The 13493-nt window shown below is 40.1% G+C and overlaps 2 protein-coding genes across 2 annotated transcripts; one reads left to right on the forward strand and one right to left on the reverse strand.

Moving 5' to 3' along the window:
• Positions 1-4300: 4300 nt before the first annotated feature.
• On the forward strand, positions 4301-5080 carry LOC125913684 (putative olfactory receptor 2B3). The gene has a single exon (XM_049618877.1). It carries the CDS (start codon positions 4301-4303, stop codon positions 5078-5080), a length of 780 nt encoding a protein of 259 aa, XP_049474834.1.
• Positions 5081-10340: 5260 nt separating this feature from the next.
• Positions 10341-11279, reverse strand: LOC125912693 (olfactory receptor 2G3-like). The gene has a single exon (XM_049617344.1). It carries the CDS (start codon positions 11277-11279, stop codon positions 10341-10343), a length of 939 nt encoding a protein of 312 aa, XP_049473301.1.
• Positions 11280-13493: the final 2214 nt, after the last annotated feature.

A 13493-nucleotide genomic window follows, 5' to 3' on the forward strand; every position in this document is an offset into this window, starting at 1 on the left:
TTTAGATTGCTCCTAGAAAATGCTGTAGGACTGAGTGAGTGGGTGGGACTGGAGGATGAGAGTCACAGTGAGAGGCTGCTACAGTGCTCCAGGTATTAGGCATTGGGAAACAGGTGAAGACAGATAGTAAAGAGGACAGAGAAGATGGGAAAGACCTTAACTCCTCCAGATGGAATGGACCTCAGCAGTCCTTCTGCTCCACCTATAAGTCCAGGTTGATCCCACTGTGTCCCTGACATATGGTCAGCTAGATTCAGCCTGAACCTGTCAACAGAAACAGGGAGCTCATTGCTTCTCAGGACAGTCTTTTCTGTCTATGAATATCTCTGGATGTTGGAACTTTTCTGTAGTCAATCTGAAGCTTGGTGTCCTAGTAAAATTTATATTAATTCTAAAATTGGGACTATGCAGGGAAATTCTTATTCATCTCCCTTAATGCAGCCCTTTAGATACTTCTGTAGACAGACCTCAGCATCCTCCCTAGCTTAAATTTCCACAGAGAAAAATCACCAGTTGCTTAGATTTGTTTTTGTACCATCATAATATATCTTTCTACAAGCCACAACTTGTCCATGTATCTCCTTAAGACTTGGGTCACAGGTGTAAATTCTACATTCCAAATATCAATCACCTCTATTTATCCTGCCAATATAGCTTCTAGGATGGAATCTAAGACTGGCATCCCTGCCTTAACAATTTAATAAATATTAATTGAGTGGCTACCATGTGCCCAGCACAATGATTGACACTAGAGATATACTAGTGAACAAAACAAAGTTTCTGCTTTTACAACCTGCTTGGGGACAGCAGACAATAATCAGATAAATAGGTAAGTTTTTTAAGAAGTGAGAAGTACAATAAAGAAAGTAAAGCTGACTAAGGAGACAGTGAAGGATGGCTGCATTTCAGACAGGATGGTGAAGAAGGAGCTCTCTGATGAGTGACAGTTGGGCAGGGAACTGAAGGAAGTAGGAGAACTCCCCCCTAAAGAGATCTGGTAGAAGGGAGCATAAGTTCTGGATGTTGTGGCAAAAGTCTTTAGGTGAAAGTCTAGTTGGCAGTTGTTGGACTCGAAAGGGTAACAGTGACAGTGTGGTTTTTGTGGAATGAGACAAGGGGACAGTAATGGGAGATGAGATCCAAGAGCTAGAGCATGTAGTAAAAAATTAGGAGTTCAGTCTTGGATGTGAGAAGTTTGAGAAGTCAAACAGCAACAGGCAGAGTTCAAGTACGCAGTTGGACACAAGGAATATAGGGGGACCATCCAGGCAAGAGATATAAATATGGAGATGTATTTAAGGCAGGAGATGGGCTGGCTTCAGACACTTTTGGTTCTCATCTCACTTGGTATCTATCCATATTTGACCACAAAGACCATCCTCTCCTTGTAGACCTTGTCTCTCCTTGGGTTTCTGTGTCACATGTCATCCATCTTTGGCCCCTCAATACCATCTTCTCTGGATTCTCTCCTTGAAGCCAACCCTTAGAATGTGGCTTCTCAGAGTGCTGCTTTCAGCTGTCTTCTCCCTCTACACGCTCTCCCCAGGTGATCTCATCTCTTCCGATGGCTTCAGTTCCTATAGAAGTGCTGAGGACGCTCAGATTCCTGTCTCTAGAGCTTTCTTTTCAGCTCTCAACCATCAGCCAAACAGATACTGGGAGTCCCACAAACTCCCCGACTCCAAAACTAGACTCATCATGTGTCCTTCTTCCCTCCTTCCCAAACTTTCCACTCCCATGTACCCAACCTCAGTGAATGACACCATCATCCCCATCCATTTACTCAAACTTGGAATCCATCCTTGACCCATCTTTCTTTCTCACCACTCCCTAATCACTTACCTACATCCATAGACTCACCTCCTAAAGACTCTTGTTGAATACCTACCTTTCATATCAATATTTGCTCCCACTCTTATCCTTTCCTCCCTGAATTGCTGCAGTCTCCACACTGCAGCCAGTGTGATTGTTGCCAGATATAAGCCTGATGTCATGCCTATTTGGTGGATCCTTATGTTCCTTTCTATAAAATCCACCCTCATTAGACCATTTTGTAGGGCTTTATAGGTCCTCCAAGGTCTGTCCTTGCCTACCTCTTTACCCCATCTCCCATCACTCTCTGGCTAGCTAATGCTTCATGACTTCACACAGATGACTTTCTCTCCCTGGTATATCCTTTCCTGCACTTTCCCTGTAGTTAGCATCTACCCACTCTTCAACGACCAGCTTGACTCTTACCTCCTGCAGGATGTCTTCTATAATTCTTCAGATTGAGTTAGGCTTGCTGTAGCAAGTTGCAAGTAGCAAGGAGGAAGTATGTTATGTTTCTTTACCTTTTAGTTTGTCAATTCCTCATCCCAATTCCCAGTGGCTTTAGCCACTGCCAGGCTTGCAGTAAGAGAGAGATGAGGTGAGGGGCAAGACAGTCCTGAGTTGACTGGTACTATCTTGATAATCTAAAAATTGTATTCTTGTTCTTCTCTGGTTTTTAAAGATTATTCCTTTCTTTATGGAATTCTTTCATTGCCACTAGTTTTTATTTTATTTTATTCTATTTTTTTTTATTAAAATTTTTTTTTTAATTTTTAGTTTAGAGAGAGGGAAGACTATTTTTAGTCTAGTAGGGACTAAACTAGACAGAGAGAGAGAGGGAGAGAGGATCTTGAGCGGGCTCCACGCTCAGCACAGAGCCCAACATGGGGCTCAATCCCATAACCCTGGGATTATGACCTGAGCCAAAATCAAGAGTTGGACACTCAACCAACTGAGCCACCCAAGTGCCCCAGCATTGCTACCAGTTTTTGAAAATCCAGTCTGATAATCTTTGTCTTTCAGTAGGCTTGCTTACTAATATACATTTAACGTAGTTACTATTGTGATTAGGTTTGAGTCTATCATTTTAATAGCTGTTTCCTACTTGTTCCAAATGTTCTTTTTTCTTTATTCCACTTTTCCTGCCTTCTTTTGAATTAATCAAAAACTTTTAATTATTCCCTTTACATTCTGTACTGTATTTTGAGTTTTACTATTTTTTAAAATTATTCTTTGGTTATTCTACAACAGGGATTGGTAAACCTTATATTTTTAAAAGGGTTTTTAAAAAACAAATAAAAATATGCTACAGTGACTGTATTTTCTGTGCAAAGCCTAAACTATTTATTGTCTGACTCCTTACGTGAAAAAGTGTCTTGACACCTGACCTAGAGACTAAAATATGCATCTTTGGCTTATAGTCTCACTTAAAGTGCCATTTTCCAAACAATGCAAAATCTAACAACAGTTTAAGTCCATTTCCTCCTCCTGCTTGTTAGACCATTTTTGTCACATATTCAACTTCTATATGTATATTTAAAGCTCCAACAAGGTGTCGCTATTTTTGTTGCTTTAAACAATTAATATTCTATGATATTTACACACACATTTATGACTTCTGGTGTTAATTTTCTCTTTCAATTGCATACTTCCATCAGGGACCATTTGCCTTTAGCCTAAAGAAGCTCTTTAATATTTCTTTTACTGTGAGTCTTTTAGTAATTGATTATTGGGTTTTTGGAGAGCAAACAGCTTTCATTCCTTATGGATATATTTGTTGAGTATAGTATCCTAGCATGGTAGTTTCTTTCCCTCCATCTCTTGTTCCTTCCTTCCTTCCTTTTCTCTCTCTCTCTCTCTCTCTCTCTCTCTCTCTCTCTCTTTCTCTCTCTGTCTCTCTCTCTCTCTCTCTCATGTATTACCCACCTCTGGTCCATGGAAACACATGACTTTGACTTGTCATGAAGCTGAATTTATTTCCAAATGATAGTTGTCTTCTGGAGTAAGTCAGATATCCAATAACTATGTCTCTAAAATTCCAGAGTACCTATTAGGCTACTCAAGTAGTCCCACTGAAGTCCATTTTGATAAAAGCTTCCAAGGAGGGGTAGAAATCTTCATGTGGTATGAAACTTACAACAGATGCTGTAATCTCAAATATCCAATTATTTTTTTGACTGCTTTGAAATCTTTTATAAGCTCCATGAACTATGGTGAGTTCAGGAAGTGCAGGACACAGTTTTGGACACTCCTTTTTGCAAGTTCTACATTTTGAAATGTGAAATTTATTATCTGTGGTCTCAGAATACACTAGGATTAAGTAATACAATATTAACATGCTGTTTCATATAAAATGGAAATTCTTTTTTAAAAAATTTGGTTCCCAGCTTTGTGGGTGTCCTAATGAGAACCTACTTTGCTACTTATATTTGGCCCTCCTAATAAAAGAGTAGCATCAGGGTTTGAATCTGAAGACTTTATTTTATGAATGATTATGGCTCTGTTCTTTCTCTATACCAGGAGAAGGATGCAAGACTTACGCTGGGGAAACCATAGCTCTCTTACTGAGTTTATTCTTTTAGGATTCTCTCGTAACACAGAGATAAATGTTATTCTATTCAGTGTCTTCCTCTTCCTCTACCTCATCACTCTTCTGGGCAATGGGCTTATTATCACCTTGATACGCATGGACTCCCGCCTCCACACACCCATGTACTTTTTCCTCAGTGTCCTATCCATTATGGATATGGGCTATGTCACCACCACAGTGCCCCAGATGCTGGTACACCTGGTTTGCAAGGAGAAGACCATCTCCTACATTGGATGTGTGGCGCAGATATACATCTTCCTGATGCTAGGAATCACTGAGTCTTGGCTTTTTGCAATCATGGCTTATGACAGGTATGTGGCCATTTGCCATCCCCTGAGGTATAAAGTCATTATGAGCCCTTTGCTATGTGGGTCAATGGTGGCCTTCTGTGGATTCTGGGGTATCAGCTGTGCCCTGATATACACTGTCTCTACTATGATTCTTCCCTATTGTGGTCCTAATGAGATCAATCACTTCTTCTGTGAAGTACCTGCAGTCTTGAAGTTGGCCTGTGCAGACACATCTCTCAATGATCAGGTGGACTTCATCTTGGGCTTCATTCTTCTGTTGGTCCCACTCTCCCTCATCATCATTGTCTACATCAATATTTTTGCTGCCATCTTGAGAATTCGCTCAGCCCATATGTATGATATGTGTATGCTTATAGTAATATTCTAACCCAAACCACAATGAGATACCACTTTACCTATTAGGATGGCTATTGCTTAAAATACTACATTAACAAGTATTGGTGAGGATGTGGAGAAACTGGAACTCTTACACATCGGTGGTAAGAATATAAAATGGTACTGCTGCTTTGGGAAATAATAGTTCCTCAAAATGTTAAACATAGAGTTATCATATGAGCCATCAATTTCAGTCCTAGATATATAAGAGAAATGAAGACATATGTTTACACAAAAGCTTGTATATCAATATTCCTAGCATCATTATTCATAATAGCCAAAAAGTGGAATCAATTCAAATGTCCATCAACTAAATGGATAAAAAAATATGGTATATCCATACAATGAAATGCTACTTTGCAATAAAAAGGAATGAAGTAATAATACATGCTAAATGATGACCCTTGAAATCAGTGAAAAAAAGCCAGTCAGAAAAGTCTGCATTTTATAGGGTTTCATTTATAGAAAATGTCTAGAATAGGTAAATCTATAGGCAGAAAGTAAATTAGTAGTAGTTGGGAAGACCTGGGGATAAGAGCGGGGGAGAAGGAGTGATTGCTAATCGGTATGGAATTTCCTTTTGGGGTGATGAAATGTTCCAGAATTAGATTGTGGTGTTAGTTATATATTCTGTGAATATAATAAAAACCATTGAATTTGCACAGGGCCAGTGGGTGAGTTTTATGGTATATAAGTTATATCTCAATGCAGCTGTTTTACAAAAGCATACACCAAACTGTTCTACAGAGAGGCTATACAATTTTGCATTCCCACTAGCTATGATCCTGTTGCTCTGCATACTTCCTAGCCTTGAGTGTTGTCAGTATTTTTCATGTAAGCCAGTATAACAGGCTAAATAGTGTAAGAGTATAGTGACACCTCCTCATGGCTGTCGTCTGTATTTGACTAACAGTTCATGATATTGAAAATCTTTTCATGTGCTTAATTGCATTTATTTGCCATCTGTATAACCTCTGTTGAAGTGTTTGTTCAAAATCTTGTCCATTTTCCAACAGGATTCTTTATTTTCTTACAGTCGAGCTTAGAGAGTATTATATATATTCTAGATACAAGTTCTTCGTCAGATATGGGACTTGAGAATATTTTCTCCCAGTATATGGCCTGTCTTTTCATCTTTTAACAGGATCTTTTGCAGAGCAAAAGTTTTCCATTTTGGTGAAGTCCAGTTTATCAGTTTTTGAATTTATGGATTACATTTTGGTATAAACATCTAAGAAATTGTTGCCTAAATCTAGGTCATAGAGATTTTCTCCTATTTTTTAAAATAAGTTTCATAGCTTTACATTTAACATTTAATCAAAACGGTAATGCCTCTGATCCTGCAAAATGACTTTGACTGTTAGATGAAGGAGCTGGTTGGGGCTGGACCCTGCAGGCCACAAAAGACTGGCCATGAAACGCCACTTAGTACTAGTGGCACTTTGGCATGGACACAGCATCCTTTGTGTCTATCAGAAAAAGACCTTTGTGCTTCTCTGGTCACCATCCCATCAGCTGTAGCAGCCAGGAGAGCCAAATGAGCCCCAGTAGAGACACCAAGGAATCTGTCACTGCAACCCAAGTCTGATAGGTACCACTCTGGGAACAGGCTGGGACAGAACATTTCATCAGGACCCCTTGTAAAAGGAAAGTAATTCAGGAAGGAGTAATGTGCCTGGCACCCCTGCTCTGCAAATCTCTAGTACTCACGAATCTCAGAACAGGAAGCGATGTCAGAGGTTACCCGGGTTGGCCTCCTGGGCTCTGCAAGCCTCATTGCTGTGGTCTTTCTGACCAGACTCAGAGTAAGCGACCACTTCTACTACCTCATTTGGCAGCCTGCTTCTGAGCATGAGTACTTGACTCACGTTCTGTTTGACCACATGTTCACACTGAGCTGTTAAAACATGGAGTATGAACATGGCTGGCTGCATAGAAATAAAGATTTTTTTTTCTGCAATGCTCTGGCCACAGCATGGACTTTGAGAAAGTTCTGGCTGCCATACAATCAGGATCTGGACTGATCGCTAGTACTTGGTTGTGCAAAATATGAATGTGTTTGGAAAAAAAAGTGGGTATGAACCTATGGGATTTTTCACTATAATGACATTACTCCCCTATTTGTTGATTGATTTGAGGTATCCCACTCATGATAATGTGCACTGTAGCAGAAAAGATCAAGATTAGGACTGAAAGAACCATCACATAGAAAACTTTGTAGGAAGCAGTGAAGGCAGTGTTTAAAGATGGACATTTATAGCTCTATAGGTATTTATTACAAAACAAGAAAGACTGAAAATACTGAGCTAGTCATTCCCATTCTGTTTACTAGAGTAAATATAAAGAGAGCAGGAGGGAGATAATAAAAACAAAAGCAGAAATCAATTTGTAGAAGGTTAATTAACAAAGCCAAAATCTGTTTCTTTGAAAATACAAAATAGATGCTCCTCTGGCAAGATTGATCAAAGAATAAAGGGATACATATTAAGAATTTGTACATATTAAGATACATATTAAGAATTTAAAAAGGGGGGATACAGAGCTACACATACAACAAACTTAAAAAAAAAGTTTGGTGCCGGTAAACTTGAACACCAAGATAAAATGGACAATTTTCAAGAAAAATTTAAATTGGCAACATTGATTGAAGCAGGAGGAAGTGGAAATAGTAAATCACCAGAAGCTCTTTGGAAGAGGGGTTAGTTTACATGCTACAGGGGACAGACATGGTCAGAACTCTGCTTAGAGAAGTTTGAGATTTTCTCAATGGAACTAGCTGGGATGGCTCAGAGGGGAAGCTTGTTCCAGAATTGGAAGAGGTTTGCCCTATTTGGAAAAAAAATAAAGTATCTGTAACAATGTCAGAGACTCTATCAAGGCAAACTGTGTGTCTGCATCGACTGGAATTTCCTGGGAGTCCATGATTTCATCCCTGCTGTGTGAATTTAAGAGAAGAGGCTTATAGAGTGGATTGGGCCATTGAAAGCCTCTACTTGCCAGATGTCTGGACATACTGTGATTGGGGGTGAAATTAAATTGGGGTGAGAGAGGAGCATGAGAACGAATGTGAAAACACAGATAAGGTAAGCTGCCTTAATCAGTTTATTAATTCATTAATTTGAAAAGGTGGGGAGTGTGGCTGTGTGTGTATGTGTGGGCGTGCACAAGTGTGTACAAAAGTATGACTCAGTGGCACTCTCTCCTATTCTAAGCTTTAATGTCTGACTTCAAGGGTGAAAGGGTATTTACAACTATTAATGGTGTGATCATAACATGCTGTTCACCAGCTGTTTCTTGCTTTTATTCACTTAGCATCTTGTGAGCAGTCATATCATTAAATATTCTTATAAAATACATTTTCAATGACTATGGAGTACACCATTATACCATAATATATTTAAATCACTCTCACGATGACAGATATTTTCTGTTGGTTCGAATTTTTTCCTATGTAAGTAACACAATGAAAATGGTTATGTTACTTTTCCTGCCCTTTTGATGTCTATTCCTAAAATGTCCTGAAAATAGAAGTATTGGGTAGGAAATTATGGACATATGTAAGGTTCTTGATACATAAAGCCAAATCACCTTGCAAAAAGATGGGTACACTGGCCATGTACGAGAGTCCATGTTTCAATGGAGCCACCTCTGACTCCATTGTTTAAAAACTCTTCGCCATTTCAAAGGTGAAAAAGTGATATCTCATTGATACTTAAATTTGCATTTCTTTGGTGCCTACTGTGATAGGATTTTCCCCACACATCTATTAATGATTTGAATGTCTTTTTTTATGAACTGTTCAGATCTGTTGCCAGTTTCCTGGGATGTTTGTATTTTTCTTACCAATTTGTAAGAGCTCTTTCTATGTTCATGTCATTATCAACATGTCTGTAAGTATGTTGCAATGATATGCCCTGTTTTGTTATCTGCCTTTTAATTTTGATTCATTATTTATGTGACACTCTGGCTCCTGTGTGGTGGCATAGGGCAATATTTTTGAGGACATAGAGACCTACACCTTTGGCACGGACCCTGGTAACCCATGGAGGACATAGGCATTCATGTTGAATTTTCCGGCCAGTCCAGCTGATTTTTTTTGCAAGGAGTTTCATAGTCAGTGTACATCAGCAAGGGGGTAGGAAAGAACAACCCGAAGGTGTTGCCTGTTAGCCTATGGAACATGTATTGCTTTGTTGGGTGCTGGAGTTCCTGCGGCAGCAAACAGACACAAAACCAGTAAATACAGTGATGCCCAGTAACATGACCCTGCAGATTAATGAAATTTGGGAAAAAACAATTTATGTTTGTAAACATTCTATGAGGCATAGGCAGAGTTTCAGGGAAGGTCTCTCTAAGCAAGAGGGAGCAGAAGAGAAACTCCCCATGGAGATTTTAACCTCTCCTGGACTGCCTAACTTTTGCATCTGGGGGGAACGTTATACCCACTCCCTCCCTAATTTTGCTCATCCTCAAGTGGACAGAGTCTCTCTTCCTTGAGATCACCCAAGACAGGCTGTAGTTTTCCAAAATGGACTTTATTAGAACAAGGGGCAAAGGAAAATCAAGAGGTGTAAAGATACAAAAGCATAAGAACGAATGGCTACAAAACAAAGGTAGAAGATGAGTTCAAGGTGCACAATTTGTGGATGGGAGATAAGGGCTCACTTCCTCATTCTCAAGTCTCTCACCCTAAGATTCTCCACTTCTCAGTTTTTGAGTTTTTAATACTCCCACTCCCTGCCTTTTTCCCTTTACTCTCTAGGGCTCCAGTTACTTCCACAGTTCAGAAGAAGATCATTGGCTAGTTCAAGGTTGACAGTTCATCCCTAAGAAATAAATTTTAAACATTAAAACTAGTATCTGTTGAAAGCTGACTATTGCTAGTCTCGTACTAAATACTTTTCACATAGAATCTCACATCATCATTACAACCTCCCTGTGAGGAAGAGATAGGTATAAACCTTAGAGAAGTTAAATGGCTTGCAAAAATTCATATGTCCTGCTAATGGCTAAAATCAAGTCTGTCATCCTGGCTCTTGACCACTATGCTCTACCTTCACAATCACCTCTGTCCCAAACCAGGTCACCACAGATGCTGTGGTTGTCTGAGTACTCAGTTCCTTCTCCCTAGGCCAGGGTGAAGGGTTAGCTTTATGGAGTACAGCCCTCCCAGGTCTCATGGAAGAGTCTTTGAGGGGTTGTGGGTGTGAGTCCTGCTTTGTTTGGCTCCCCAGGTCTTCAGCTTTAAGGCCTCACTGTGGGGCCCTGCTCCATCCCATCAATTTGAGGAAAGCCTTTTTCACGTCCTTGTTCCTCAGACTGTAGATGACAGGGTTGAGGAAGGCTGTGGCAATGTTATAAAAAAGGGCCATTTTCTTGCCATTGTTTGACAAGGAGTCAGAGCCAGGGCTCATGTACATAATGATGCATGGAATGGCAAACATGGTGACCACAGTGATGTGGGAGGCACAGGTGGAGAAGGCCTTGACCCGTCCCTGGGCTGAGCGGATCTTCATGATGGTGGCAAAGATGTTGGCATAGACGATGACAACCAGGGACAGTGGGACCACAATGACATTGAAGCCCGTGATGAAGTCCACCAAGTCATTGAGGGATGTGTCTGCACAGGCCAGCTTTAGGACAGCAGGGACCTCACAGAAGTAGTGGTCAATTTCATTAGGGCCACAGTAGGGCAGACTCATAGCAAAGAAGGTATAGCACAGGCCACCCACCACACCATAGGCTGCACAGATGCCCACCATGAGGAGGCACATCCAATGGCTCATGATGATCTTATACCGGAGAGGATGGCAGATGGCCACGTACCTGTCCACAGACATGATAGAGAAAAGCCAGGACTCAGTGACCCCAAAGAGGAGGAAGATGTACATCTGGGCCACACATCTAGCAAAAGAGATGGTCCTCTTCTCACTGAGAATATGCACAAGCATCTGGGGCACGGTAGTGGTTGTGTAGCACACGTCCAGCGTGGAGAGGACACTGATGAAAAAGTACATGGGTATGTGGAGGCGAGAATCCTGGTGAATAAGGGTGATGAGGAGGCTGTTGCTTATGAGGATTAGCAGGTAAAAGGTGAGAAAGAAGGTGAAGAGCAGAGGGTTGGTCCTAGGGTTGGGGGCAAAACCCAATAGAATGAATTCCGTCACGGAGGACTGGTTGAGTTCTTGCATTGTGATCTGCCTGTTTAAAGAGTTTTGAGGATATGTAATTTATTGAGTGTCTATGCCAAGGGTGTGTAAGGAATTTTCACACTCATTGTTTCATTTATGTTTCTTAATGGGCAGTTTGGATTGGCAGATGGAAGCACTGTGAGATATGTCCCCATAGTAGCTTGGGTGGTATTGGGGTTGGGTTCAGGATTTAGTTGAGGAATATGGGGATGAAAATGGTGAACACCAAATCAGGGAAGCGCTATATGCTGTTTCCATTCTGGTCTATAGGTATCTGTTTTTCCTTCTGGCACAGCCTTGCTTTTCTTTCTTTCTTTTTTTTTAATGTTTATTTATTTTTGAGAGAGAGAAAGAGAGAGAGAGAGAGAGAGAGAGAGAGAGCAAGCAGGGGAGGGAGCAGAGAGAGAGGGAGACACAGAATCTGAAGAAGGCTCCAGGCTCTGAGCTGTCAGCACAGAGCCCAACGTGGGACTTGAGCTCGTGAACTGTGAGATCATGACTTGAGCTGAAGTCAGATGCTTAACCAACTGAACCACGCAGGTGCCCCAGAGCCTTGCTTTTCTATTCACCTTATTTTCTGTTTTCTCTTGGAACTACAGGGGTTGCTAATACTTGGTTTCAGATTAGGATCAAGGTACGACTATTATACTCATTATTTGGGTTAAGGTTTATCTTTTTTTAAAATCACTATTAGGATTGGGACTAGGGTTAGAATTGGGGATTAAAACCAATACTATGCACAATAAAAATTAGAGTTAATATTTAAGATTTAGCCTTTTCTGGTGAATAAGACTTCACCAGTGTTCATTAATTATGTCATTCATTCAACAAATTTTTACCAAATGCTTATTGAAACATTGTCTTCCAAAATATAAGGGATATTTTATAGTTAAGGCAAGGTCATGAGTAAAGTGAGTATAGTTCCATAAACAATTTTTAGAGTTACTAAAATAAAAAGAATAACACCAACACATCATGCAAAGAGGATATAATCTTAACAATGTGTATATTGTACAATTACTCTTCATTTATCATACCTCCTTAATTGGAAACTCTTCAAAGATGCCTTCCTTCACACTGTCCATATGGTGCCAATAAATTGGTTTTGCTTTGTTGGAGATGGTGAACATACTGAGATTTAAAAATTTTCCCTGTGGCTGGTCCATCTTTCAATATTCATTGTCTGTTTGGTCTTATGATTCAGAAAAACTTTTATTTTATTCTGAATATATTAAAAATTCTAGTGATTATAAGAAAATGTTCAGAAGTAAATCCACAAAACCCAGAGTTTCGTGAAAGAGAAATTTGTTGAGAGTGGTTACAATTTGTTGGGAAGGGTTTATTAAGCACATGCACTCTGCCCACGTGGGTACCCCAGCCCACCTCCTTATCCATTTCTGACTTGTACACCCTTTGTTCCTATGGCTTCGTAGATTGCTCTCAACTTTCTGTTTTGTGAACTCTCACAGAGACATTTAATATGGCATCTCCAAAAACTCCTTTGATATTATAAAGAATATTTGTTACAAAGAGCCAGCATCATGCTTACTGCTAAAACTATAGCATAGAGGTCACTTAATGGTCACCTGAAGGCCAAGTATAACCCACAGATATATTTTGTTTGGCTTGTATAGTTTTTAAAAGTTGAATTAATTGTCAATATTTTTAAAAGTTGAGCTTACACATAAAAAAATAGATTTTTAGCATCACAAGCTAGACTTGGCAATAATGGGCCCATGTTCCTCCAACCAGCAGGAGGTGAGCATGTGGTTTCCCTTTGGATGGAGTGTGAACCCACAAGTTCACCATATTCCTTGTCCTTCCTTATTATTTTTCATAGACTAGTTTTACTCAGTTACACTGCCTGCTTGCCACGCCCCAGCCATGCATTTGAATTTATGATCCTTGTTCTGGTGGTGTGCAAAGTGTTTGCTACTATTACTGCTAGTGTGTAAGATTATTCAGAAAGGTGTAGCCAAAGAAATAGTTTAAGGTGAGGAAATAATATTATAAAGATCAGAAAATTATAATGATTTGGAAATATCATACTTGTCTCTTGTAGAAATCCAAGACAACCAACTGATACAGTTCTAGAGCTAATTAAAGAGTTTGGTTGAGTTGGCTTAATATGAAAAAAGGTGGGGACCCTGGAGCCTGTGCAACACCAGCAGCTGGGCCCTGACACCTCTCCTGCTGGGTCTCCCCAGGTACTGA

The sequence above is a fragment of the Panthera uncia genome (genome assembly GCF_023721935.1).
Source record: "Panthera uncia isolate 11264 chromosome C1 unlocalized genomic scaffold, Puncia_PCG_1.0 HiC_scaffold_4, whole genome shotgun sequence".
Taxonomy (NCBI): domain Eukaryota; kingdom Metazoa; phylum Chordata; class Mammalia; order Carnivora; family Felidae; genus Panthera; species Panthera uncia.